We start from the raw sequence: 27,345 nt of genomic DNA on the forward strand, positions 1-27,345 counted from the left end.
CTTGTTGTATTACATTACCTCTAGATATACCAGATGTAATCACATGCTCGTGTCTTTTCTGTCGTTTTTACATTTAATTTATAGCTAGAATTATGTCCTCGTCACTCACAACAAGCAACCCTTCATCTTAGTTGTCACAACCATGAAACATTTCAGAACAACAGCGTATATTTCAAGATATATATATATTATGTAGCGAAACAAATTGTATCTCTATTTTGAAAACTGTTGTATCTTCAGAAGTAATCTTGTTTAGCACGATATGTGATGGTCGGCACAAATGTTAATGATTACTTTTTAAATTTTGCTTTAAACTATTCGTTTTGTACAAAAGTAAATGCAGTCAAAATACACGTTTATACATTTTCAGTCAGAATACATGTGTGTCTAAGTTACTTCTTTGAGAACTGACTGCATAGATCTGTTTACCAATCAACACCGAGAGTGGTCCTGTACAGTAACACTAACTGCTTGATTATTCCGACCTTGATCCTCCCTGTTTACCAGCGTCTGCTTTGAATATATCAATCTCTGTTTACAGCGCTTCCCTACTGATAAACACAGTTCTCTTTGATAGGTACCTTCCACGCCAAAGGCTAATGGCAGCATTCATAAACATCAAATCTTGTTTTAATTAATTTATTTATTTGCTTGATCTTAGCTGCCGTCTGTCTAAAAATGCATGAAAATTATTTCAGATATTGTTGAAAACTAAGAAATTGTAATTGTAACAGCGTTTTACTTTCAAAATTTTGTGCACACACATTCATACACACGTTCGTACGTCTATGCGCATGCGTGCCGGCATTTGCATGTTGTTGTCCTGTATTTAGCCATGACGACGTTAGCAGTCAGCGCCGCGCGGTTGCACCCCAGACAAGGGAGACAAACGGGACTTGCGGGGGTAGGGGAAGGTTCAATAAAATGAGACCCAAGCCGTGGAGTTCCCTTCACATCTACGCCATGGGCAGAGGAGAAGCACGATCAGTTGCAGTGGTCCTGGTGGTGGTGTGGTTCTCGTCGTTGCCCTCGGCAAACGCTGCTATTTGTGATAGCAACTATGGGCCATCTGGGTCGCTGGACTGCTTTCTAGGTGTTCCATACTACGATGGCTACCAGTGGGGGACCTGCCTCAGCAACCAATACATCAGGACAAAGTCTAAAGGTACACCGAGTGTGTGTCAGTGTTACGTGTTATCAGTCTACTTTAATAATAACAATAGCAACAACAACAACAACAACAATAATACGAAGAAATGTATTGTCATCGATTCTAGAACTGAAAAAATATTAATGATCACGAAGCAGTGGAGACACTACTTTACCACATGACCCAACATTTATTTAAGGACAACACTAGAGCAAATTTTTTTCTTTATGATCGGGTTTAGTTAATTGAAAATAACAGCTCTTAAAATATGAGTACATAATTATGCTTACTTTTCAAGAATAAGCCTTCAAGCATCGGCTTTCTCATCTGCCATTAGGAAAGCTGACATAAATTACTCTCCTATACTGGAGATTTCTTTTGTGCAAGTAGTGTTTGTAACAGTGAGTGTGGCTCAGTCCAGCAAACTATTGTTGTCTTCGAGTCGAATGAAAATATCGCTCAGGTTGTCGTGTTGAAGAAGTGATTTCTTTGCACAGAAAAATTAAATGGCTAATTTTGAAATACGGTCCTACACATTTAAACTTTATTTAGAAGCCTTGACTGAAGTTGTAAAAAATTTAAAAGGCTCAAACTGAATTCACTCGACAGACTGGTAAGTAAATCTTCTCCCGATCAAATTGTTTTGGGCAACAATCACAGACATTATAGTCTACGTTGTATGACTGATTCTCTGTTACGAAGAGAATGCACTTAATTTTTCCCTGTGTAGAATTGTTAAATAAATATAAACACATTTCAAATGTGCATTTGTCTAAGAGATAAGCTCATGTATTTCTTTATTTGATAATTTAATAATTTCGAACATTGTATTTTATTTTATAATTTTTAATCCATATTTATCGATGTAAAAACTTATCTCTCTCTCTCACACACACACACACACAAACACACAGGCACGCACACCTGCAAAGAAATTTCCAGCTGGCCAGGCAGTGTGAATGACTGAATGAAAAAGACAAGTTGAAAGGAAGATGTGACAAGTACAGACATGTTCAAAGTGTAATATTGTGTCGCAGGCACCGAGAAGTGCCGAGACCCTGACGCCATCTTTTGCTACTACCAGTGCATGGCTGAACTCTACAAGCTATACACTGGCAATGTGACGTCAGACTGCGCGTGCAACCCCAACGTCACCATCTCTCCCCCGTCAGGGTCGACTCTTCCTCAGGACTGTTACAGGTAAGTCGTACCATCATTATGACTATTATAGGTGCGGTGATGCAAGTCAGATGCACTTTTTTTAAATGTGTTTTTCATTTTTGTTCAAGTTTGTATTTTTGACTTCCTTCCATACACAGATTTGATGTTACCTAATGGCTGCAATTTGCCTGTCTCCAATATGATCATCATTTACGTGTTATATATATGTAGCTCCACCGGTACTGACTGTAACTGGTTCAAAAATTGCCTGGAGAAGAAGTACCAGTGCTCTGGAGTACGAGACCAGAATGCCATCACTTTTGCGAGAACTTTTGTAAACTATACGAGGACAAGTCCGATCTTTTCTCTACACTGGCAGACAATGGGTTGATGCAGTGCGTAAATGTCTGCAGGTAATTGTTTGTTTTGTTTTGCTTTGTTTTTCTACATAACCTTGGCAAAAAATTGTTTATAACTGATGAAACTCATTTGATAATGTCAGGGCCACTGCAAAGAAAGCCGCGAGATGAGGATTCTAAGTAAGAAATCTTTGAAATGTTGATTATCTTAAAATAACGACCCCAGACCATTTGTCAGTAAAAAAGGAAACTCATGCTGTATCAGTCGACGAGCCAGGGAGGTATCCTTATTTATTCGCCGAAAGCATAATTGTATATAAAAAAATTTCAGTTTTCAGAACGCATCGGACTATATAAAAAGTCTACCTACATTTTCTTCGACATATTTATTACAAAAAATACTCGTGTTCGTAATGTACAGGTGGAGCTGACACCGCTGATGCGGGCCTACACTACCTACACTTGTGATGATGTCAAGAAACGGGCCTTACGGTCCCACTTTGCTTGCTATGAAAAGCCTTACACAGGGCCCAAAGCATCTGCAGCCAGGCTCCTATGGACTTCTGGTACATGTTCTGGATCATAAGGAGCTCCTTTATAACCAGCTACTCCGAGTCCTTGGTGGGGCTGCTGAAGGTGAGTACTATATATTTTCGGGAAGAAGAATGGAAGAATTGCAGTTAAGCAAATAGTCGGTTTGTTTCCTGTCTTCACGAATGAATAAATTAAGATAAGTACGGCTTCTTCTAGGCTGCACAGAAGCAAAAACTATACTTCCACAGCAAAGCAGTTTTTCAAAAAGTAGTTTAAATATTCATAGCCGAACGGTCACAAATAAAGTAAATAAACACCTAGTTTTGTTGACAATACAGATCTCTAAGACGTGTGTCCCACGAGCCAATCAGATGCAGTCAGGTATGCGAAAGGTAGCCATCAAGATACGAGTCAAGTCCAAGAGTCTACGTCAGCGACGTGCAGCTGACCCCGACCTCCTTAATGCGGTTGACTACAAGCCGAGGTTCTGGAGAGAGATCAGCAATGAGGCGATGAATGAGGTCGAACCTCGCTACAAACGTGAGGCTTCCGACGATGTCTGGGAAGGCGAGACCGACGATGAAGAGGCCGTTAACCAGTTGACGTCCGAGCTGGCCGACCTGCTGGCTCAACAGCTGGGCTGGAAGTGAGCGGCGTTCAGTGGTTTGCCTACGGCATTCAACTGAACAGTGAACAGATCCAAGCTTTCGTTTTTCTCGCGGACAAGCAGGGTTATGGTATAAGCGACCCTGTCTCGTACAACTTGTCGGAAGTGGTACAGCGTGCGGCACAAGCGTTCCAGAACGGTGACATCGTCGTCACATCCCTGGGTGGGGAATCGGTGGAGCTGCAAACTATGAGCGGCTGCAGCGACATCGACTGCGAGAGCGTCTACCTTGAAACCACTGCTCCGTCGTCTGCTCCACCTCAGTCGACGATAGCCGGAGTGACGGGCCTTGTCCTCGCAGCTCTCGTTAGACTTTTAAAGTAAGACACATAAGTCCTCGCTAAGGTGCTTCAGTGAGACACCACACCTTGAGCACTTTATTATGTGTAATTGCTTATCATGTTATTTTAACACGAGGTTAGACATATATTTTTTACGTCTCTATTATTAATCTCAGCTGCATGCAACTCGTCTCCAGCTAAGCGGCTTCTATATTTACTGATCACGTAGACACTTAAAAACTATTTCATGACACCTCTGTTAAGAGTGTTTAAAGTTTTTTTCTTCAATGCTTTGTATGGTTCCTACAGTAATTCCAGGTTTTCGTAGATATGTGCTTATTTAAACAGCATTGTATATATTCAGTTGTTTTTTTTTTTTTTTTGACACGAATCGCTTTTACGTCCACCAAAATATGGCACTAAGGACTTTGTTTACTAACATCTTGCCATTCTCCAAATTTCAAATTAATCCTAACCTGTTTAATTTTCTGGATTTTTCTGTGTTAAACAATTTTTGTATTTTGATAAATAATTATTTTTAATGTTTAGTTTATACTTAATTAGAATGTGTTAATATTACTATTAAAACATTCTCGATTGTGAGCACTTTTATATATGTAATGAGGATGCAAAGGCTTATGAACCAAGTCTGGAAAGCAGCCTCGTCGGTACCATCCTTAGTAGAACAGGTGACAGCGGTCATGCTGCCTGTGTCATGTCAAGACCAGACACACTGAGCCAGCGCACCCCTAGGTAACACGAAGCAGTGATGAGCAGTGCTTTTATTTTATTTTCGTGCACCTAACCCATATTTGCTGTTAATGAAAGACACGTGTACTTTATTTTTGATGTTTTAGAAAGTGTTTTGAGCGGTTGCAGCGAGTGGGGATCGTCAACCTTTAACCTTTCATATAGAATGTTACCCAGAACATTAAATTCAAAAGAGTTCAAAAAGACAGTTTGTGTCTAATTTTAAACTTCATCTAATTTTCAACTTCTACTATGAGGTTTCTGAAAAGACCTTTTTTGTCTTTCAAAACGTCCACTCATTCATCCTCACAAGCAGCTCAAAATAATTTATAAACAACATAAACACATAAACATATGCAGCAAAATGTATTAAATCATGTCATCATTTTAATCAGCAAAATGTATTAACAATCATGTCGTGAATGATCTCAGCAGAATCACAATGCAATGTTTGCTCGCTTTTTTAGAGAGATCCATGCAATTATTTTGAGTACAACAGACTTGTCTAACCCTAGAAATCATCATTAGAGCTTTCGGATACAAAATTTCACATTTCTCCTATTATCAACAGCTATTATCGCGAAAAGTAACATTTTCTCAACTCTCAGTCATAGCTGGCACTCGGCAGAACTTAAGTGCTTATAGACTAAGCTCATTAACATCCCTCTTATTACTTTTGGATGATGACAGGTTACAGTCGCAATGACTAAAGCCTCTGACAAACTAAATTTGAAGCTGCGTTAGTCGGTTGTCTCCAGAGAAATCAATCGTCCTCATTCCCACTCTTTAATTTCTCGTGCTTTTTAATGATCTGTTAAGACACAATTTTTGGTTCTAAAGGGTATTTTTAGTGCGATTATAGCTATATAGCTAGTTGTCTATAGCTGCGACAAAATATCTGTAGAAGTAGGCAAGTCTGAAACAAGCAACTACTATAGTAAATGTTCATGGCTGTAAATTTACTCCAGCAGCTGGGTACACAAATTTGTTTAAACAATAGCTGGAAAGTATTTGCTGTCTGGAGTGTTTGTAGTCCCAATGACTACTATCCCGCCAGGCTGTCAGATGAGCAACCTTTGTACTCTGTGACGCACTCACAGATAAGAACTTTCTTGTCCAGACAGTTGGTAGTACACAGATAGCTGCTGCTTGCCACCTGTACACAGATTCATGAAATTTAATTTTATTTGTTTTACTATAACACTACAGTACAAATATAATGTTTTTCACATTTTGATTTCATACAGTACACAGTAGTTATTTCTACCTGGTTCGTAGTAATCGTAGATTTTGATAGGAACAGGCTGGGTGTTAACGGGGATTCCTTGAGACACAGACATGGGCAATGAAGCTCGCACTCCACTGGCGTTCACCTGGAACAATCATGATTGTATGGCTAAAATTATTATTTGTGCCTCTATACACACTCAAGCTTCTATATATCCATTCATCATATCTAGAGACAAATCGTTCATATCCTACATTAGGGTGGTGTGTTCGTGTGTCTGTGCTATTTAGCGAAACATAGAAAACTAGGCAACAACACTCCTTTAAATTAACCTTACAGCATGAATTTGACTTAAGTGTTAAAGTCTACTTAAAGAATATAAACCTTCTATAAAGGAGTTTAAAACTACCGAAAGAAAATGAATCTTCAATAAAAGAGAGGAAAAGGACTTACTTCATCATAATACAAGATGTACTTCCTGTGACCTTGTTCCTGCAGCTTGGAGGTAGGCACGGAATAGCTGGGATGAGTGGTGTCAACAGAAAAGCCAGTAGGGATGCCCACTTCCAGAAGAGTCATTGCCTCCCTGCTTGCCATCCACACGCTTAGCTTCTACGACTACAGTGAAAGTCTTAACACTGGCTTTGACAACCTGGTAGGTAATCTGGAAGATCTCGGAGGTTGTAGAGTCGTTAATGTTGTATTGCATGACAACCTGGAGACAGTATCAATAAATCACTTAACATTGTTATATTCTTTGTCAAAGCAATGATTTGAAAATCTCCTAAATTCTGACTGATCATAAAACAAATGAGATCTCTATAATTTGAATGGGTTATTTTTATTTTTTTTATTTTTTTGCAACCACAACTACTTCCATTCCCTATAATGTGAGAATTGCTATAACTATTTTCATGGATAATAAAAATGCATTTAGTTTCTTCATTTGACTTACTTTTGCCTCTGGGAATCCAGTAAAAGTACCGCTAGTAGAAGCTGAAATTAGTACTTCAGGTGGAATGTTGCTGCTCTGAAAGGACACAGTGCTAGTAGCAAGTGCTTCTTAGTTCATTGCATTTACTCTAATCAAGAAATTTATATTGAATGTTTTATTTAATGAGCCAATTTATTTTATTCAACCACATAATGAGATTAAAACAAAACTAAGAGCAGATATTAAAGATCTAAAATATTTGGACATTTCGTGGCCTCACCACAATGGTCACGTCTACGGTTTGAAGTAACATCTTTGTGGAGTCGTCGATGGTCAAGTCCTTCTTGAATGCTTGTCCTCCTGAGTTCCAGCTGACTGTGACAGTTAAAGGTACTGCAACTGGATTGTGGTTCGCAGCAGCCATTTCCGCCAAAGCCTGGAGGCCGACAACTGTGTCCTGTGAAATAGAAATGGATGAGAGTACTTACTAGTACTTATGTAGACTACGTGGGTTGTTTTTTTTTTTTTGTTTTTTTTTTGTCGGTTTAGGAGATATCTGTGATTTTTATGGCTAATAATTTTGTAGTTACGTTTACCTATAGGATAAAAGCATTTAATATAACTTTTATTCTGTGCTTTACCGAAGTATCACACACAAGTGCTCTTTCCTGCAATTGGGTTATTGTCGTATAGTCAGCCAAGAGATAATGTTAAAAGATTTCCACAATGTCATATACTATTTATCATCGATATACATGCATGGAGTATACTGATCGTGGCTAACACCTATAGGAAGTTTTTTTAGCAGTTTACAAATTTTTGCTTACGTCATGCGCAGGATTTAGCCTCTTATTTAGACAAAATAAACCAAATATATCACTAATATCACTTTTGACATGTTGGCATTATCAAAATATTCTCTTTCACATTAGTTTTGTAATGCATTGCCTTGTCGTTCTGATTATTCAATTTATGAGTAATGACTAAATAGTATTTAGAACGTAATAGATATGTGTGCGATATGTGACGTGTTTATATTGTAACCATGACAACACATAGAGATTACCTGGGTAGATATGAAGCCACCTTTAGGACCCTGCAGTTCCATCAGCCAACGTAGAATAGGCATGGCGCCCTCCACGTCCTCTCGCAAAATGTAGGTCAGGAGGTTATATGACGTCATTTCTATATTTAGAGCGGATGTCGCAGGATCTCTTTCCCAATGCTTTGTGTAATTATCTGTTGCAAAACCCAACAGAAATAACAAAAAGAACGTCAAAGCCATTGCGCCTAAACACTGAAGCATAATCGTTGAAAACAATTCATGTGAAAAATATGTTTCTTGATTATTGTCATGAAGCAGCACCTGTAATGAGGTATTTAACATATACTGTCTCTTAGGTAAAGTGAATTCAAAGTCGTATAATGCGTTGCATTGAAAATCTTTTGTAAAAGTCAGCCAAACTTCGTTATTTAAAAAAAAGAAAGATGGTATCCAATATCATATAATGTTGACAGACCGATAGTCGAGAGAAGACAGGGCTAGTGGCTACACATGTTATCGATGTTCATTAACTCAGGACCCACTTGTTATCGCGTTTTGTTGTAAGCGTTGGAAAGCGAGGTCCTTGCTGCCACTGCGAGCTAGGTGCAGTGCATACGTCACAATGGCGAGGTCATAGGGGTCAGTTAGCGCATTCAATCGTGCTTCTAAGAAATCACGAGCTCTGGAGATAGAATTCTGCAACTGTCAAAAAGTCAAACAATGCAATTATTGGACTGAGTCTAATTAACTTTCTACATCGCTGTACAACAGGAAAGTAGCCTTGTAACTCTAACTGCTCTCCTCCTAGTTTGTTATTTGAGACTTAACATGCATCAATAAAGTTAATCACTAAACTTACGCCTTGCTGCTCTCCAGGATCCAGATCCTTAAATTTATTGCTGGCCTCAGCCAGGGAGATGAGCACAAAAGCCGTTATTGCCTCGCCGTTTGCAGACCCACTCTGTTTTAAGTGAGAGTGGAAGTTATAAAATGTTACACTTTGATGCACGATAGCGAGCTTTAAAATGTACAATGCTATGAATTAATAAACGTACCTGGACATTTAAGCAAGAATGAAAATGTGTCAAGATAACAAAACTTCTGAAAGGCTACAATAAAATAAGTATCTACCCCAGAAAAAAATATGTGCCATAGCGTATCTTTACTGCTACTGTATCTCGAATAGATGTTTCCATTTGATTTCATCATTTTTTTATGTTATTATCTATATCTATTGGGCATGAGTTTGGAACAGTAAATTTTTAAGTAATAAATTATCCACTTACGTACTAAAATTAAGAGAGAAAACCGTTCTTAAAGTATCTACCTGCATTTCTTTGTGGACGACATTTCCTGGCTCTGGAAACGAACCGTCATTTGTTTGCTGAGTTGTAATCCACTTTAAAGAAGATCTGACTACCTTGGGGTCAATGGTGATAACATTATCTTTCAGTGCCATTGCATGAACGAAGCACTTTGTTACGAATGCAGTCAACCTAGAAAGAAATTATACTAAATACAGTTTTAAAGTTTGTTTTAAATAGTTGAAAGAAGACTTCATAGAAGTCCAAAATAACTAAATGTCTTCTCTGTAACTTTTTTCTAGACAATTGTTTCATACTGGTAGATTTTGAGTCCGTTTAAGATAGTATTTATAGACTTCCCATCATTTCTTTTAGAAGCTGTTACAGAGCATCATCAACTATTATGTGTTATGCAGTAAAACATAAAAGCCTCTTATCCTAAATAAGAAAAAAAAACTATTGTTTATTGGTGAGATGATCTAGTAAACCATGAGTAGTAAGCAAATTTCAGCATACATGCAACCTCTTCATGTTTGATTACTTTATTTAAAATGAAGAAGGTTGCTTTTTTATTTGTATATCATACACTAACCACATGCTACCAGACGGGTCAGTCTGTCCCCAGGTACTAAATGACCCATCCAGACGTTGGAAGGTAAGTTCCTTTTGGTAGCCTGCAAACAGAAAACATCATGTTGCCACTTTCTCATGCATATGTGTGGGTTATAGTGTTTTATGTTGTTTGTTTGTTTGTTTGTTTGTTCATTTGTTTGTTCGTTTGTTTGTTTGTTCGTTTGTTTGAGTGAAAGATAGAGAGAGAGAGAGAAAAAAAATACGTGTGATCTTAAAATTATTATCAGGACACTCAATTATCGTATCCTGTCAAAAGTGTTCTAACTTGTAGACACAAAACAATAGCAGTTTTTAGTTTTGGTCACTTACTTAAAAAAACTTATTTAATTGCTTGCATATTTCCAAGATCCACTCGAAGTATGGTTTCAATCACGAGCGTGACGCCATGACAGATTTTCGAAAACACATTGTGAACATCTGTAGTGATCTTGTGCTTCCATCACTTTAAAACTGAGTAACGCTACAAATACGATCACTTAATTCAAATAATCGTTTACTAAACTTTGCCGATATGAACAACAAAGGTGACAAGCCAGGTGTTTTGCTCACCTGTCAACATGAACTGCTGTGCTTGCTCCCCCAGGGCCGGAGTGTAAGTGTTTGTGCGCTGAAGGTAGTTAATCACTAAAACATCGGGAGCGAATGAGATCATGTTTTGTTCTCCACATCCGTTAGGCAAAGCCAGTATCGTTTCCAGATTAGAGATGACAGGTACCAGCAGGTCACCTGTCAAAGGTAATTTTATTCTTGCAAAAATTCTGCACAAGATTTAAAGCAATCAATAAGCATCATAAACTTACGTTAAAATATCTTTGAACATGAGAGGAAAAACTTTAAATGAACATGCGATTCAAATCAAAATAATAACTACTTTTTTCACAGAATGAACCCAAAACAAGCTTTCAAGAGTAAAAATTCGATAAAATAAATAAAATCCAGCCTGGACATAGGTTTTCCCCAAATTACAACGCTTGTGACCACAAAGCGGCTGTCTGACCAACCTGACACGCTGACAGTGATGACCTGTGACCCTTGAACCGCTGTAGAGGGGAAGTTCAGAGGGACAGATTTCGTAAACATTATATTAGGCTTGGCGTCAAGGAGAACAGTGACTGTCTGTACTTGAGGCGATCCTTCAGGCTGTAAATTATTTTTTTAAAATGTCAATAACGAGATAGCTGGAACCGTTTTAATATTGTGAGACATTAAAAAAACTATTGATTGCGAAATGTACTCAATACCATGAATATGAATGAAAACGCTCCTTCATCTGAAAGATTTTAGGATGCTGCCCATACGATATATGTATATTGGACTTTCTGAATAAAGTCTTATTATGAATAGTATCCGGTCGCGAAACACCAGTGTAAGCTTTTCGTCTGAAGTATCGAAGGTGTTTGGCAACATCAATCTTTTAGAGTTTAAATGACGGGTCAACAAAATTAATGAGTGAAATTATCGTGGGATATGTCAGAGACAGATGGTAATATAATTTTAAAAGAGTGATTATTTTTTTTATTAATTTAAAATAAAATCCTTTCCTGACGCTGACCAAACCTTCTTAGAGTACCGATGTGGAAGAAGTTACAATCCGTTTTTAGGGAAGACAAAGAATTGAGAAAGACAACAACACATGAAGCATTTATACGGGAAGATGTAGGAGAGAATACCAAGCCGGCAAGAAACCAAAGAAAGACACAAAACCGAAAAAACAACCTTGTTATTAAAAATGTTACCTACCTCTACCTTTAGGGTATACTCTACCCCATCGCCAGGAACAGACGATGTAAGATTAACACGGATAGGCAGATCGCCTACTTTTGTTGGTGTGAAGCAAAAATCTGTTTCTTTCGTCGTGTTAGGTGCCACCTGAGAAAAAAGAAAAAAAAAATCAGAAAATAACCTAAAGTAACCTAAAAGTAATACACTGTTGAAATGACATTGAAAGTGGGTAAACAGTTAATTAAGTATTAATTAACTGTAAAAAGTGATTGCTGGATATTTGCTTGTGTGCGTGCGTCGCTTGTGTGAGCACAACAGGTGAGGAAAGGGGATCGACTGAAAATTGCTGATAAAATCGCTTTGACAGTTTAATCTTAGCTCTCATCTATACATTAAATATGAAAAGAAAAAAGCGCCCAAAGGCATCTTACAAGACCGAGGTCTCGTGTCACCATGACTGAACGTCGAGTCTCCACAAGCTTGCTAGGGTCAAGTGCTGCTGGCTCCAGAACAACGTTCTCCAAGCCATCAGCCTGACCCAACATCAACCGCATCTGGTGAGAGAAGACAAGAAAGTATAGAGGTAGGTCTGTTTTATATCACGGTATTAAGAAAATAATAATAATTGTAATAATACTGTAAATAAATTACTTGTAAAGGCTTGTTATGGTAATTGAAGGCAGCAGCTTTGAGACAGACATCCTCTCCCCGTACAGCAGAATATGGCAAGTCCAAGCTGACAAACAGGTCTTGAGATGTGGTGAGCTGCGACACACAAAATCATTATTATTGTCGTCGTCGTTTCTTTAAATACAACAGAAATAAAAAAAAAACAGAGACACTAAAGGATATTTCTATATGGGCAAATAACCCAAGCCTTTGGTATGCTTAATGTCCCACAATCATATTTTGTCCACTATACTGGCAGATTTGTACTGACTTAGCAAAATATGTTAACCAAAGGTTCAATGTTTCAAACGTTCTACTTTCTCCCCACAAACCAGTTAGTTTCTTGTGACCTTCACATAAAACTTTGCCAAACTTGGTCGCAAGGTAGATACCATGTACCCGTTAATATGGTCCTTAAACAATAAAGATTTGTATTTTCTTGCCGTCGTATGTAGTATACAATGAGTCATGAAGAAGTCATTTTAGATAAGCTGCAGTTAATGAATGCTGAATAACAAATAATTTACGTCCTAAAGAACCCTTTAGTTAAATATTCCTAAATGTGCTATAAGATATTATAAGTGTATTGTCCATCGAGTGCAAGGTAGGTCAAGCACTGACCTCTGCAGCCTGGGCGGTGACGGAGAGTCCATACAGCGGATGCACAGCAAAGGCTGTTGTTAGCCAGGTTGTGAGAGTGTCCGGGGCACTAACTTGTTTCTCAACAACCCCACTTGATCTAGCAGAAGAAAATATGTGGATATCAATCAAATATGATGTTTTATCAATAAAATGTGTTCTCTGTCAAAACTGTCCACTCCCGGGCATTTTAAAGTAAAGCTGACAGCTTGGGACACGATCACCACCATTGTGGGACAGCAGGATCTTCTCCTCGCGACACCAACTTTTGTCTAGTTCCGCCATAGGACACGGAAATGTCTTAAGATCGTTCTTTAGGATACATTGGACGGTATTCGATGCCGAGGCAGACAGAGAAAGAATTTGCTGGCAAACGCGTAGAATAGACTTTCGTCTCATGCAGACCCTGCTCACTGACCCCCAAAACAAATTCAACTGGAAAGTCTTCTGAGTCTCTTCTCCGCCACTCTATATGACGACCAGTCCATGCAGACACCGTAACTGATGGTCAGTTTGATTGAATAAATGGATGATTGAATGGATAAGAGTTCAAATAACCGTTCAATAACCCTTGTCAACTGTGTTTCACAAAACTATTATAGAAAACACACTTACCTGAAGAGAAAACATTGAATGCATAAATTTGAGTGCATTGGTTAGAACGACTAGTTGTATTTTTTTAATTTAAAGTCAATAAATCACGTACCCAATAATGACAAGATCCCACAGCCATCGTTCCGGGAAATAAGTTCGAATCTTTTGTACCGCAATTTCGGGTTTTTAATTTTTCGCTCCTTTCTTCGATATTTGGATGACGATGGTTGCACTGCGAGTATCCACAATTGGTTCCATAACAGTAATCACCGATGGAGCTATCATGGGCTTGCATTTGATAAAGGTACTTTCTCGTAGGTTGGCTTTTCTCTGCAACAAAGAAAAGTTATGCTGTACTGAGAGATAGAAAAGCGAATTCGGACACCATTAAGCCGCAAAATGCAGGATGAAGTTTCTGTCAGCAGGAAAGTAACTTGAGCGAGAAATAAAAAAAAAACTGACAGCGATATTTTACGGGAAACATGTAAATATAACACATTTTTTGTCATGCTGTTTAATCACATGACGTGTGACTTACTCCTGCTGTGTATGCTAACAGTAATAACACGAAATACGCAAGAGCAATAATTGAGGTGTTAATAGTTCTAGTGAGCATCACGCTTTCAGGCAGCAGACGAAATGGGAATCATCACACGTTCATTAAATACCTGACTCTGTAATGGTGTAAAAGCTTTAAATTGTAATACAGCATATTAAACTCTTTTGATAGAAAAGTGGGTTATGAATTTTTAAATGTTTTGTATGTTTTGATTGACATTTCTGTGGAAAAATCCAGGTAGTAACTAAAATTCTCACTGTTCAAGTCACCGATGGGCACATTCGGAGCAAAAACTTGAAGTATATGCAAATGAGGTGATGTCCAGACACTGAACCAAATTTTTGTGGAGTCACATAATAATAAAGTCTTATATAATATCATAATAAAGTCTTGAGTTCTTTACGAACTCAAAAAGGTTTGATTGTTTGAGTTTCTTGGCCGGAAAACACACTTTGCATAAAATAATATATCTTTAAGATGTTCATCGGGTCCCATTAAAATCATGTAGAAGCCTTTCATTTGTCATGAAACTAATATTGGACGTTTAAAGAGCTAAACCAACTTAACAGAAGTCTCCATAAAAAATTAGGGCATTGCTTACAGAACAGCAGGTGCAACAGGAATATTTTGTTTGTCGGGTATTGTACCATCTGTCAAGACATGAACCTCCGTGTCCTGCACATTTTTTTAAAGTTAAAACATATTTTCATAGAATGCAGCAAGGGTGTTTAACATGATAATTTTCTGTGATATTTTCTAGCAATCCAAGGCAAATACTTAGTAGATATATTAGATGTTTAATATAGTATTTCTTTTTACTCTCTTTATTCATGACACTTCTCATCACGTTACTCATCAAAAGCAGAACTTAATCCCGCCATACGCTCATACCGTCAGCAAAGAACTGATAATTTTATTATAAACATTATAAATTATGTCCTTTGGCATTTTAACTGAGCGCTACTAAGAAAATACTTAGCTAGTTGATTAGTTTGTCTTACGATGGGTAACATTTACCTTAAAAATACTTTTAGCATCTGTTCCTTTCACTGAGTAGGGCCAACCACTGGTGGACATGTACTGCCAGAACTCACGATAGTCATTTCCGTAGTCATAGGCAACCAGCTGCTCTGTGATCTGTTGGAAATGGTTACAGCAAGAACAGACTCTATTACAAGATGATGAAAAATTAAAATAAACTAGAAACCCAACATAGTTTGTGTTCTCACGATATTACAAACATCGTTCACCCATATTAATATTTTCACAATAAACCTAACTTTTTGTAGCAGTAATAGTGATATTCCAGTAGCATGTGGGCTACGACACTGCGATGTCATCTCGTGACAGGTGAATATGAGCATTTTATGTTTTGTTTTTAACTCTGGTTACATCTTATACGCGCACAACGTATGTCCTTTTAAATGCGATCGTAACAGAATCCATCATGCGCATGGCTGTACTTTTTCGTCTTTTTCAAGAGGTTCGCTCCTTTGATTCCGACCATATACTTGATCTTGTTTTATTATCGAAGTGTGTATCTTAGTTTTCAATTGCATCAATGAGAAAGTTATTCCTCAATACCACTTGGATAGCCTTCTTCAACTGTTTATAGACCTCGGCTACATGAGCTCTATTTCATCGTCTGTGTACCGTTGATTAAGTGCTGAAGTAGAAGCTGAGGTAAGCTTCCAGTATTTTGTCTAATCATGGCCTTACGAAAACTAAATATTACAATAAAAAGGTTGGCTGTCAGCATAAAACCAGTTAAACTGCATTTTAGAGAGCCAGACTTCGACAAATATACCGGAATTGTTTTAGGACACTAATTAGAAAAAGCGCGACAACTCAGCCCTCTCAGTTGGCAATACAGGTGTTGATAATAGTCAACAGTACTTACTTTATCCTGTGTGATGTCGTTTCCATCTTTCAAAAGCTTGCACACTTTTGTCCACAGCTAGAAGAAAAACTGAAGAATCCGATTTAGCACTGATTTTTAGAGAAACCTTCTCACCAGGTTTTACCTTCTTATCAGTATATTTAACCGAAATCTGAAAGAACAAAAACACAGGGCTTGTTTAGGCATGTCTAATGGAAAAATACATAAACTATACTTATTATGTAGCTAATACGTACTTTCAGATGTCTGAGTTTAGTCGATTTACAGACAAGGACTCTGGTGCATTTTTTAAAATCCCATTTCATTTTCTTTTTCACTCTTTTAAGCATTAGCTTGTACATTTGATTAAAATGCTTACGACTTACAGGGTTGTCTGAGGAGCCTTTGACTTTGAATGAGATGCTGTCGGCGACAACTTCCTTGTCTGGGCGGAAGTAGAAGACTAGAAGACGGGCATTGGGAGCCATGGCATCCTCGACCAAAAATGAGATTGGAAATTGTTCATCGCCTTGCTGACTGGATGACCGAACTAAGAAGTCATTGACCATTATTCCTTTCGTATACACCTGGAAAGCAAGTATTTGTCTCATTAACCAGTATATTAGTCCCGACACATAAAGTTATCAAAGCAATATGAAACAGGGGCAAGGTATAAAAAAAAGCCCTCTCTGCTTCACATTTGATAGTGAACTTAGAATTAAATTTTATTCGGTCAAGATAAAGGTTATTTAGAGATGAAATGACAAGGACAGAAATGACAGTAATCATCATTTGTTTAGACCACGATTTAAACAGCGACCGTCACGCTTCAACTATAACAATAATATCACATACTATGCAAAATATACGAAACATTGTGAAGACTAAGTAGGTAATAAAACAAAATTTCAAAAAATATTTTTTTAATTGAATGATTCTTCCATTTGTTGATGTATACAATTTTTAAAAACATCTTACCGCTATTTTAATTAAACTATTTCTATTGCCGAAAAATAGATCTTTAAAGTAATAATAATTGTTTATTATTCATAGTTATTATTGTTTTGAAGAAGTTATAGCATTCTATATAAACGATATAATTTAAATTGTTCGTTCAAATTACCTGGACAAATATCTGGGGGACATTCTCTGTTGCAAATGCTGTAAATTTGACATTTTTTCCAACCTGTTGTAACAAATTTAAAGTAATTTTTGTAAGTAGGCTCAAGTACCGTGAAACATTATTTTCCTTAACAGATAAGTAGAAATACATAATCTTAAACTATTTTCATGATCTCACAAGTTAAAACAGAAATGAAAATAGTTCAAAAGCAAATCTCACCTCTGGTTCTGGCGAATCCATAACTACTTTAAGAAAGTTGCCGCTTGGAGAATAGGCCTTGTCTACAGATTTCCTGGCTGTGTAATCTTTCATTTGTGCCTGAATATGGTAATAAAGTTCAAGAAAAAACAACATTCTCAGTTTTACTGTACATTAAAAAATTAAAGGGTTTGATCGGTAAAATTTGAAATACTTAGTCTTCTTCGTATCTAGGTGGTACATACGGCATCTACTAGAGACCTACATTTGTATCTGTCAGCAGCAAGTTTAGCTATGCTGTTCCAGGACAGTTTCTTGTCCTTTAGTTCTTTTTCTTTACTGACCTTCGCCATGTTTCTTTTGGCCGACCACGCTTCCTCTCGCCATCAGATGTCCAACGAAGGACTTCATTGGGTGGTGCCTTTGGTTTCTTTCTCTATATATGCCCTGGCTATTTGTACCTTCGTTTTTTTGTTGTTTTTTTTTTTTTTTTTTTTTTTTTTTTTTTTTTTTTTTGTGAATATGGTTGTCATAGTTGTGCAGTAACAAATTTGTAGCTTGAAAAGTGAAAACTTTCCCGAAAATTTACTAAACTGCGTCTTATTACCAAGCAATTGCAGTGTAAGCACTATTATTTCCAACTATTGGAGAAAACATTTGCACTTTTACTGTACATTAAAAAATTAAATACTTAAAACACAAAAGACTAAAAAGACCTATATATCATATAATTTATAATTAAATATAATAAGGTATTATCGATAATGTTTGAATAAACCATCATCTCTTACACAAAAACTACCTGAATAGAAATCTTTTCAGCATTCCTGGGAAACGCCTGTTGAACTCGGAGCAAGCCGTTTAACTGAAGATTTTGAACAGTGGAAATAGTCTTTGTATCTTGTGTGGTTGTAACAACAAACGTGATGTTTACAGACTCTGACGTGGGAAAGAAGGTGCCATCGTATTTGGTCACACTCAGCTGAAACACAGTCGGTACCACAAGAAACTGAACATTCTAGACAACTGAACAATCATACCTACTTGCCTCCATCGTCTCTATAATTTGGATAATAAAGTGTAGACTGAAAAAATATAAAGAAAATTGCTGAAGTTACTCCGGAAATACCAGAAAAGATTTCAAAGAATTGTACATCTGTTGACCTCTACTCTATTTCTTCAAACTTCTTATAAAGACTTTCTTTTCGAGGTGGTTTTTAATGTATGAGCTGTATAACAAAATATTCAAACTATTATCCAGAGAGATATAGAGTAAGACAGACTGAGAAGGATGATACATTATCTGTAAAGAAAGTGAACACAAACAAACAGATAATACTAACATAAACTGTGTAAGGAAGCCCCGGTTTGAAGCTGCTGGTTGTGATGGGTAGGAACTCCACCTTAGCCTTATATTTCTCAAATGCAACAGTCGCTGTCGTGTCCATGTGATGTCCGGTTGACTCTTCTGTCACTAAGACTATCACCTCCGCCTCTTTACTCTCTAGAGACTGCCAGTTGAACGTTTGACTGGACAATGCCAACAGCTGGGCGTTGGTAAACGAAAAGGCGAACTCTCCCTTAGAATCAAGCTGCACAGAAAAAAATGCTTAATTTGAAGTTGTTTTTTTCACTATGACATGACTATGATAGCTTACTAGTATTAAACATTAAATGTCATTTAGTCAGCATCTTAAAACTAATTATTTTTACAGTGATAATGTATTAACGAGCACTGACAGGTCTACAGGCAATTAGGTGCAATAAACTACAACACTTTAAAAGCACACACCATCGTAAGCTTACGGTATTGAAGGTACTTCTTTAAGCATTGCACTTAAGCCATAATTTGCTGTTATCAATAAAATGTAGATAAACTGTAACTTAATGTACAACTCTAGTCTAATACCCAAAAAATGTATAAATTACATTTAGAATGTTGAAACTTTGAAGTGGATCGCATGCTTAAGACTTAGAGTCTACTAAGAGTGAGTTTCAACTAAACTACTTTCTAGATATTCAGGGAACTAACAGGAACAAAATGAACTACGACGGCATCTGAGTTTATCTGTTTCTGTTGTTCATTATTTGGTCTTGTGATATGACTGGAGGCGGCCTTTACAATACATAACAATACGCACCCTTTACCTTTATATTCAGTCGCAAGAGCCAAGAGAAAAGCTCACCTTGCCGGTGGATGAGATGTTGGGAGCAGAGGTTGTGGTCTGAAGTCGCACTACAACGCTTACGTCAGCCTCTGTCAAAGGTTTGCCAAAAGTGTACCTAAAGCAAACATACAAAAAATCAACAAGTCTAGGTTTATTCAACAGAACCAAATTTGATTTGTGGAAAAGAAATGTGGAACGAAACCTTCATGCTTATTGGTAATTTAGCTTGCATGTGTGTGTGTGTGTCATGTTGTTGTTGTTGTTGTTGTTGTTGTTGTTGTTGTTGTTGTTGTTGTTGTTGTTTTGACAGCAATAGAATTTAGGATTCTTACTTGGCGCTTGCAGTTCCTTTTATCTCATTCGTGATTAGGACCTTTTTTGGCACATGTACACTTGCTTCAAACTTCGGCAAGACTGACAAAGAGAAAAGAGCACGTCCAGCAGAACATTTCAATTCCCTCCCTCTCTCTCTCTCAAACACACACACACAAATACTACAAATAAAATCACACACACGCCCACACAATACAAACATGTTGTTTTTATATGTGTGTGCGTAAAGAATACTAAGGTGATATCTGCAAGGTGTCTGTTACCTACGTATAAATGAGCAAAACTTAATGATGTAAGACACTACACAGTATAGCCACATTTGAGTTTATTCTGAGTTTCCACTTACCATATTTATCTATCATGAAAATCTGTGTTTCATTAAGGTCCTGAAAAGACCAAAATCATGGCATTTAAATCAGAAAATAGTTGTCATTAATTTAATTATTGCGCTCACATCAGATTATTTCTTTCACATGAAGAGACATGCTGGACATGGATGTTCCCTTAAATGATTTTAATCATAGTTTCAAAAACAGATTCTTTTATAGGAGATAAAAAAAAAATGGTTGGAAAAGAGATTCACAAAAACAGCGAGAGAAAGAGAAAGAAGAGTGTAGTAGAGAGAAAATTCAGTATTTTTCGGAGATGGGCTGCAATACTGAGAAATATATCTAGTGAAAAAGTAACTGTCAATAAATGTACCAGTATACCAGTATATATATTTTTTTATGGATAACTTTCAACTGTCTTGAAATCACTGTTAATCAAATAACAAGAACCAACAATTTCACACGTTCAACAACATCTAGACTTATACTGTTTGATCCTTCAAGATAAGAATGTACCAATATTCGGGCTTGAATAGTCCAGTTTCCCAGAATGGGGTTAGTGGACGTTGGCATGCTCAGCTCAACCACACCCGTTCTATCCTCTTTCACTTGTTTCCACTGACGAACAAGGTTGTCTTTTGGATCCTAAACACATAAAAAAATGTTGCTTAGAATCAGCCTTAAATTTAACATAACATGCAGTATATCAAGGCAGACTTCCTCAGACTTTGAGGGAGCGAGGTGTGGAGAGTATATTTATCCCATCAGTCTGCTTACCATTATAATTGCCTCTTTCTTTATGGTGACACATTTAGATAATGTGCCATTTAGATAATTTATCATAGCATCATGTGTTGGTAGTATTTAAAAAGTGGATAGCCAGCCAGTTTAATTTAAATTGATAATGTCAGAAATTCAATTGATGCTGTATTTTTATTAATTCTAACTTTGATTTTTTTATTTTTGTCAATTACCAAACCATGTTAAGTAATTTGAATTAAAATGGCGCTGGCCTGCTGATAGACATCTTCGACTATAACTGAGTACAAAGTTTGTGTCTGCCTCCTCAGATCGTTAAAGTGAGAAACTGTTCTCAAATACACCTTGAGTTGTCTAATCTTAAATGCGCACCACACACACACACATCAATATATCAAATAGTACCTTAATGACTACATCCATGGGGGCCTTCAGTACTGACAGATCAGGGTTCATAGCCAATATTCTCATCATGACTGAAAGAAATTTAAAAAAAGACAGTGTCAGATGGACGGACTATCAAATTCGTGGCACATATGTTTTTGTCTATAAGAGGAAGGTTTGGAAGCGTTGAAGAGGCAGGAATGAAAGTACGGGCAGGTAAGTGTTTATTAGAGGCGTGTGGATTTCTATCAGCACAGACTTTATATATTTAACAGGGATATAAGTACTTAGAAGAGAACACGCTGTTTCATAAAAACATGAAGACATTTCCTGCTATAATTTCAATTGCATATACCTCAAGTCTTTCTACAGCTTTGTGCTTGGAGCACTAAAATATGCAATCAGTCTTTTTTCGTTCTCGACTCCTCTTCTTTTCTCTTCGCCCCATACCAGTCCTGTAGATGTCATCTGTATGACATCTTATGTTTCCAGATCCCCATGTCTTTACCTCTTATTTCATCATAGCGTAAATAAATCTTAAACAAACTTGCCTGTTTGTCCAGGTTTGTAAATAGCTTTATCTGTCTGTATGAAGATAGAGAAGCTTTGTTCTTCTAAAGTCATCTGCGCAACTTCATCAAAATTAACGTCGCCAATCGCCTTCACTCGGACTTCGTAGGCAGATTTTGGATCATCCCCCTCGTCGTCTAGTTTTCTTGGAATCTGTTCATATTGTTGTTAATAGCCTTTTATTTGATCTTACTTTTTTGTAATGCTTGCAACACTATTTTAAACAAGCCAAACATGATGCAAAAGCAAAACATACAGTATCGGAAGGTCACTATTGAAAAAACTGTCATTCTACTTGTATTTTCTGTTTTAAGAGAAACTAGAGTATGTCCGGAATAATGTTTAGTTGTCAATTAAGTCTTAACGTGGTTATCATACAAGATAAGATCATACAGACCAACAGTACTCACTGCCTTGGATGAAACAGATGAAATAGTTTTATTTGTTAACACTTACTAAATCCAACAACTGTCGAATATAAAAATTGTTGTTAAACATGTTATACTACCGTCCGATTAAAAACTTGACCATAGTTTCCTCAAAAACTGGCGACAGACTAGGCTACAGGCCATTCGACCCACCGGTACGCAGAATTTTACCGGTTTTCAAAAAATTTTAAAAAAATAACTAAAAGAGCTAGAAGAATAATTCAAATTGATAATGATAGATCAAAATGTGTACAATTTGAACAATCCTACCTGAAACTTGCTTGAGAGCCCACTTTTATTATTGTAATCCATACAGAATCGGGTAGATGAAAGAAATTTTTTCTACACGTGGTTACACAGTTGTCACGTACAAGAAGTCTAACACAAAGATGACTTATAGGAACACATTTTGATCTTTGAAAAGCAAAAAGAAATGCACACACAATTGTTCTTGTCCATAGAAATTCACAAATTATGCCAGAATTCTGAAAATCCGAGGAGCTAGCCCGAATTTCTCAACATCGTCTCGCCATTTTTTTTCAAGAAAAAAGAAAGGTTACTCTGGAAAACTGACGATAGTTAAGTCAAGACAGAGTACCCTCCCTTTACAAGGGAAATAACTGTGTTCAGAAATGCCCAAACTATCGTAACTAAGCGATTTCTTTACCAAAAAATGCGCTGTAAACGCGAAAAAAAAAAAAAAATAATAAAAACACGACGGTCCTGTACGCCCGCAGCGTGGCAATGGGTAAACGCGGTTGAGGGCATAGGAGACCGCAGGGGTCGTGAAGAGGGTTTTATTTGAAAATGTGGTCATATCTGGTTGGAAATGACAGCTAAAAGCACATAGGATGTTTTTATATTCTCAACTTAATCAGTGTACTCTTTACGCTCTTTCGTTATTTCAATTGACCAATGTAACACTTAAAATTAAAAATGTACAAATAAAATGAACTAAAATTATAATGTGCCAGACTATTAAAAATCTATGTAAATGAATCATGAAGCTCTATATCGATGTTCAGTTTAGATGATTAGTCGGAACTAATGGTTGTACTTACTATCATATTGATGACTTGTGGATTGCCTGAAAAAAAGAAAATAATAGCTTAGAAAATTAAACTACAGAATGCTTGAATGCTTGAATGCTCTCAAGTGTAAGAGAAATAGTGTGTGTGTGGATGTGTGGAGGAGACTCGAGAGTTTGTCAGAGTATGTAGGTGAGAGTGCAAGATTATTTACTCACCTCCTCCATATACACGAAGAGACGATGCTGACGCTTTCACTGCTTTACTTTTGATGTTGCGAAGTGTCACAAACACTTCCGCCGAGTCGCCATCTTGGAGCAGGTGCACACTGACAGGTAACGTCATACCTGGCCTCATGCGCGAGGAAAATGTGACTCTGTAGGTGACGGGGGATGCACTGTAAAATTTCAAAGATCTACAACCATTTAATTACTGATGACTTCAACTTGTTTTCAATGTGTTTATGTCACCTAATAAAATCTCCTAAACTATTTCAATCATGTGTAACATCATCTCTGATTATGTTTCATCTCTTTTCGTGCACACCTAAGCTATAGTCTATGTTTCATTTTGAAACAGTAAATTGCTAATAGCAGGTGAACATTATTCCAAGGATGCTGATAAGATTGGTTTACCTGTTCTGTGATAATGCGAACCCAGTTGTTGTCACCAGGAACAGCACGAAGACAGGTACACACGTCATGGTTGAACTTGAAAAATGAGGTTCTAACACTGCAGCATTGAACTTTGCTGTTACTACCATCACTTTTATCTATTATTATCTCTATATTAAGAAGTATGAGGATTATCAGAGGAAATGAATAAAAAAACTTAAAAACAAAAGCAGATTGCAGCTATGAATCTGTTACATCATGAGCTGATACAGCACGACTATTGTCAACAGCAGTTACTGAGGACGTGCTGGCAGTATCTTTCTTGAAGCAGAAAAATGTGCCTCACCCCTTTCTTTAAAAGCAGCTGCTCTCTGTTCGTCTGCTTGAGTTGTGTGAAACAAAACTGACCCACCAATTGTCATAAGGACCAGAAACGACTGACTTTTATACCTACACCTGTAGAAACATAACCCTGTCTAGTATGAGTCAAGAAGGGGTGGTGTTGGTGGTGGTGGTGGTGTGGTGGTGGTGGTAGTGGAGGAGGAGCCGTTTGATGAACACGTGTTAATAGCTTACGAAAGAGTTGTGTGGCGTTCAAAGCAGCTGATTTATTAGTGCATGGAGGGGAGGGGACAAAGGCAGCAGCAGGAACAGTCAATAATTACAAGCAGTATTCACTTTGGATAAAACTGTTTAAAACATTCGCTGATGAAGTATAGTAATGTACACATCATCGATTGTTATAGATACTCTCTGTCTTTCTATCTGCACGACAATATCAGGGACTTAACTACATCCTGTATATGGCCAATAAATACATCTCTAGGCACAGATGTACAGAAACTATTACATGGTCCATGTAACCCGGACACTTCATAAACATTTGCTAATTCCATACCATACAGCTCTCCGCAACAGTAACTGATGATTGTTGTGTTAACAAATCCTAGGGCATTAAGGGAAAAACTTAAACCCTTAAACCTCTCTCGTATTTCACACTTGTTCCACGTCACTCGATGGTTAGATTTTCCACACTCTGTTAGGGTTCTTTTAATAAAATTGACAACAATTAATTTTTACTGGCCGTGGGACTCGATATTAGAACAGGCAAACAGTAAATATTGTCAGCAACATAAAAGTAGGCACAGAAGAAAACGTGAAGAAAAGAACAGTCATGGTAAACCTACTGCAATAGTTATTTCCGGAAATGTTGTTTTTAAGTCCTGACTGGAAAGCATGAAGCGTTTTCACTATACGGAGAGACAGAGGTAGGGCATTCAAATACTGGGGCCAATAAAGAGAATGAGTGAGGGCATAACCTGTCCAATGAGATAAGCAGGACAGTAGGTGTGGGCAGAAAGATCTGACCTGCAAGGCCTGTAGGACGAGACAAGCTCAGACTGGGGTAAGGTCATGAACAAGACGATAGCAAAGTATAGACTTCTTGAACTGGATGCGAGCCCTAACTGATATCTCGTCCAGGGTGCTCATAAGTGGTGTGTCACATGATCACATGATCAGCCTTCCGCTTGGGGAATACAACGCGAGCAGCATTGTTCTGAGCTCTGTGGAGCTTGTCCATCAGGCGGTCAGGGAGATCAACAAACAGTTACAATAGGAATGAGGAATGTTCGGAGGATATCAAGAAAATTTGAGTTTTTCTGCGTTGGTGGCCGCGACTGTGGGAACCGAGGTACGCAATGAACTAAACAGGACTTTACCTCACGGCTAAATCAACAAACCCATGGACCAGGAAGATGAACAGCAGCAGGAACAGTCAATAATTACAATCAGTATTTCCTTTGAAAAACACTGTTTGAAACATTTGAGGATGAAGCATGTTAATATCCACCTCATCGATTGTTAGATATTCTCTCTCTCTCTCTGCGCATGACAGTGAATATCAGGGTCTTAACTGCATCGTTGTTTATCATCAACAAATACACCTCGAGGCACAGATGCACGGATACTATTTGCACGGTTCATGTAATCCAGTCATTTCATAAACGACATTTGTTAATTCCAAACCATACAGCTCTCCGAAACAGTAACCGATGTTTATTATGTTAACATATCCTAGGACATTAAGGGAAAAACAACCGACACCCTTTTTCGTATTTCACACCAGGTCCGCATCCCTCGACGGTTAGATTCTGCGCACTCTGTTTGGGTTCTTTTAATATAATTGACAATAGTTACTGTTTACTACAACTAAAATGACATTAAAATATAAATATCCCTAGGCTCTGTTGATCTTTGTAACTCAGATCCTTAAATTTATCGCTAACCTCAGCCAGAGAGATGAGTACGAAATTTGTCAATGCTTAACATTCCCCAGATCTTTGTTTTAAAAGTTCTTGGATATTATGGATATCGTCTGCTAATAAATAAAGCAAAGTACTGTAGTGTGTCTGTCTGTCTGTTTAATCTCTGCCACAATTTGCCGAGTATTCATTTGTCTACTAGGAAAGTCGTAGACTTTGTTTACTTGTTTATTTTGTTCTGTTGAATCTTTAACTGCTACTTGTTGCATAGAACAGCGGAAGCGAGATAACTCTGCATTCAGTGTACTAAATCCTGCTTAGAGTTATATCCCTTGTACAAGATAAAAGTAGAACATGCTGCGCGGCGATGACAAGGGTTTCATTATTTCGTGATATATAACACCCATGATTATGAAGTCTCAGGTGGAATTGTTAAGTGACATTTCGTGAAAAAAGAAAGCAGGTGTAGCGATTTAGCGCTTGAACTAGGTGAATAGTAATACCACCCAAGGAACTAAGTCTCAGTGAACTTGTCTTTAAAAGCAAAGAAAATAAGTTTAGATGGTCAGTGAGATGGAAAGATCGGAAGCAGAATTAAAGACCAAAGAAGAAGAGTTAAATTCATGTGCGTAAACACAACTCACGAGAGAGGAATAGGTCTAAAAATAAATGTCCTGGTAGAAATGTACAAACAAATCGGGTACCACTGGATAGTTCAATTTTAAACTAGGTTGATTTAAATAAAACCTGTAATAGAAACTACTACGGAATGAACGAGTAACGGCTAAATATAACTGTACTTAGATATCTCGAACTTCTTTTGCTCTCGCTCCATTTGCTTCCCAGAATGCTTCAAAATACATTTTTAAAAAAATCATAGAAATCATGAAACGAAACGTGCAACTGTACTGGTGGACCAATTATTTATACATTACAAAAGATAGTCACATGAATAAAAAAAATCGTTGTCGTAAGACATCCACTTTATATAATCATTCCTCTCTCTCTCGTTGTTTTCTTATTTAAAACAAACTCATCA

The 27,345-nt window shown here is 37.3% G+C and overlaps 2 protein-coding genes and 1 long non-coding RNA gene across 5 annotated transcripts; 1 reads left to right on the forward strand and 2 right to left on the reverse strand.

Moving 5' to 3' along the window:
- The first annotated feature begins 872 nt into the window (after positions 1-872).
- LOC112559458 lies at positions 873-4,476 on the forward strand. Its single transcript, XR_003098334.1, has 5 exons — positions 873-1,165; positions 2,188-2,350; positions 2,543-2,724; positions 3,092-3,306; positions 3,543-4,476. It is a non-coding gene; the product is annotated as an uncharacterized LOC112559458 (long non-coding RNA).
- An 862-nt stretch (positions 4,477-5,338) lies between these two features.
- Positions 5,339-13,913, reverse strand: LOC112559453 (CD109 antigen-like). Of its 2 annotated transcripts, XM_025230730.1 has the most exons (17): positions 13,783-13,913; positions 13,059-13,176; positions 12,420-12,533; positions 12,200-12,322; positions 11,787-11,915; positions 11,048-11,186; positions 10,596-10,772; positions 10,006-10,087; positions 9,437-9,605; positions 8,969-9,070; positions 8,652-8,811; positions 8,131-8,303; positions 7,345-7,521; positions 7,086-7,160; positions 6,584-6,845; positions 6,170-6,275; positions 5,339-6,058 (listed from the first exon to the last, which is right to left on the reverse strand). In XM_025230730.1, exons 4-15 carry the CDS (start codon positions 12,320-12,322, stop codon positions 6,666-6,668), a joined length of 1,686 nt encoding a protein of 561 aa, XP_025086515.1. In that variant the 5' UTR covers positions 12,420-12,533; positions 13,059-13,176; positions 13,783-13,913; the 3' UTR covers positions 5,339-6,058; positions 6,170-6,275; positions 6,584-6,665. The 2 variants fall into 2 exon arrangements, with proteins under 2 accessions (XP_025086515.1, XP_025086516.1); XM_025230731.1 differs by lacking the exons at positions 5,339-6,058; positions 6,170-6,275; positions 6,584-6,845 and adding an exon at positions 6,900-6,962 and having other exon boundaries at positions 6,998-7,160.
- A 917-nt stretch (positions 13,914-14,830) lies between these two features.
- On the reverse strand, positions 14,831-24,513 carry LOC112559452 (CD109 antigen-like). Of its 2 annotated transcripts, XM_025230727.1 has the most exons (18): positions 24,389-24,513; positions 24,064-24,160; positions 23,647-23,825; positions 23,462-23,487; positions 21,954-22,125; positions 21,424-21,494; positions 20,776-20,904; positions 20,277-20,316; positions 19,930-20,011; positions 19,616-19,712; positions 18,773-19,021; positions 18,232-18,411; positions 17,451-17,549; positions 17,232-17,294; positions 16,495-16,695; positions 16,130-16,280; positions 15,247-15,366; positions 14,831-14,904 (listed from the first exon to the last, which is right to left on the reverse strand). In XM_025230727.1, exons 1-16 carry the CDS (start codon positions 24,462-24,464, stop codon positions 16,131-16,133), a joined length of 1,911 nt encoding a protein of 636 aa, XP_025086512.1. In that variant the 5' UTR covers positions 24,465-24,513; the 3' UTR covers positions 14,831-14,904; positions 15,247-15,366; position 16,130. The 2 variants fall into 2 exon arrangements, with proteins under 2 accessions (XP_025086512.1, XP_025086514.1); XM_025230729.1 differs by lacking the exons at positions 23,462-23,487; positions 23,647-23,825; positions 24,064-24,160; positions 24,389-24,513 and adding an exon at positions 22,671-22,809.
- Between the last annotated feature and the right edge of the window lie 2,832 nt (positions 24,514-27,345).

The sequence above is a fragment of the Pomacea canaliculata genome, linkage group LG3 (genome assembly GCF_003073045.1).
Source record: "Pomacea canaliculata isolate SZHN2017 linkage group LG3, ASM307304v1, whole genome shotgun sequence".
NCBI lineage: Eukaryota > Metazoa > Mollusca > Gastropoda > Architaenioglossa > Ampullariidae > Pomacea > Pomacea canaliculata.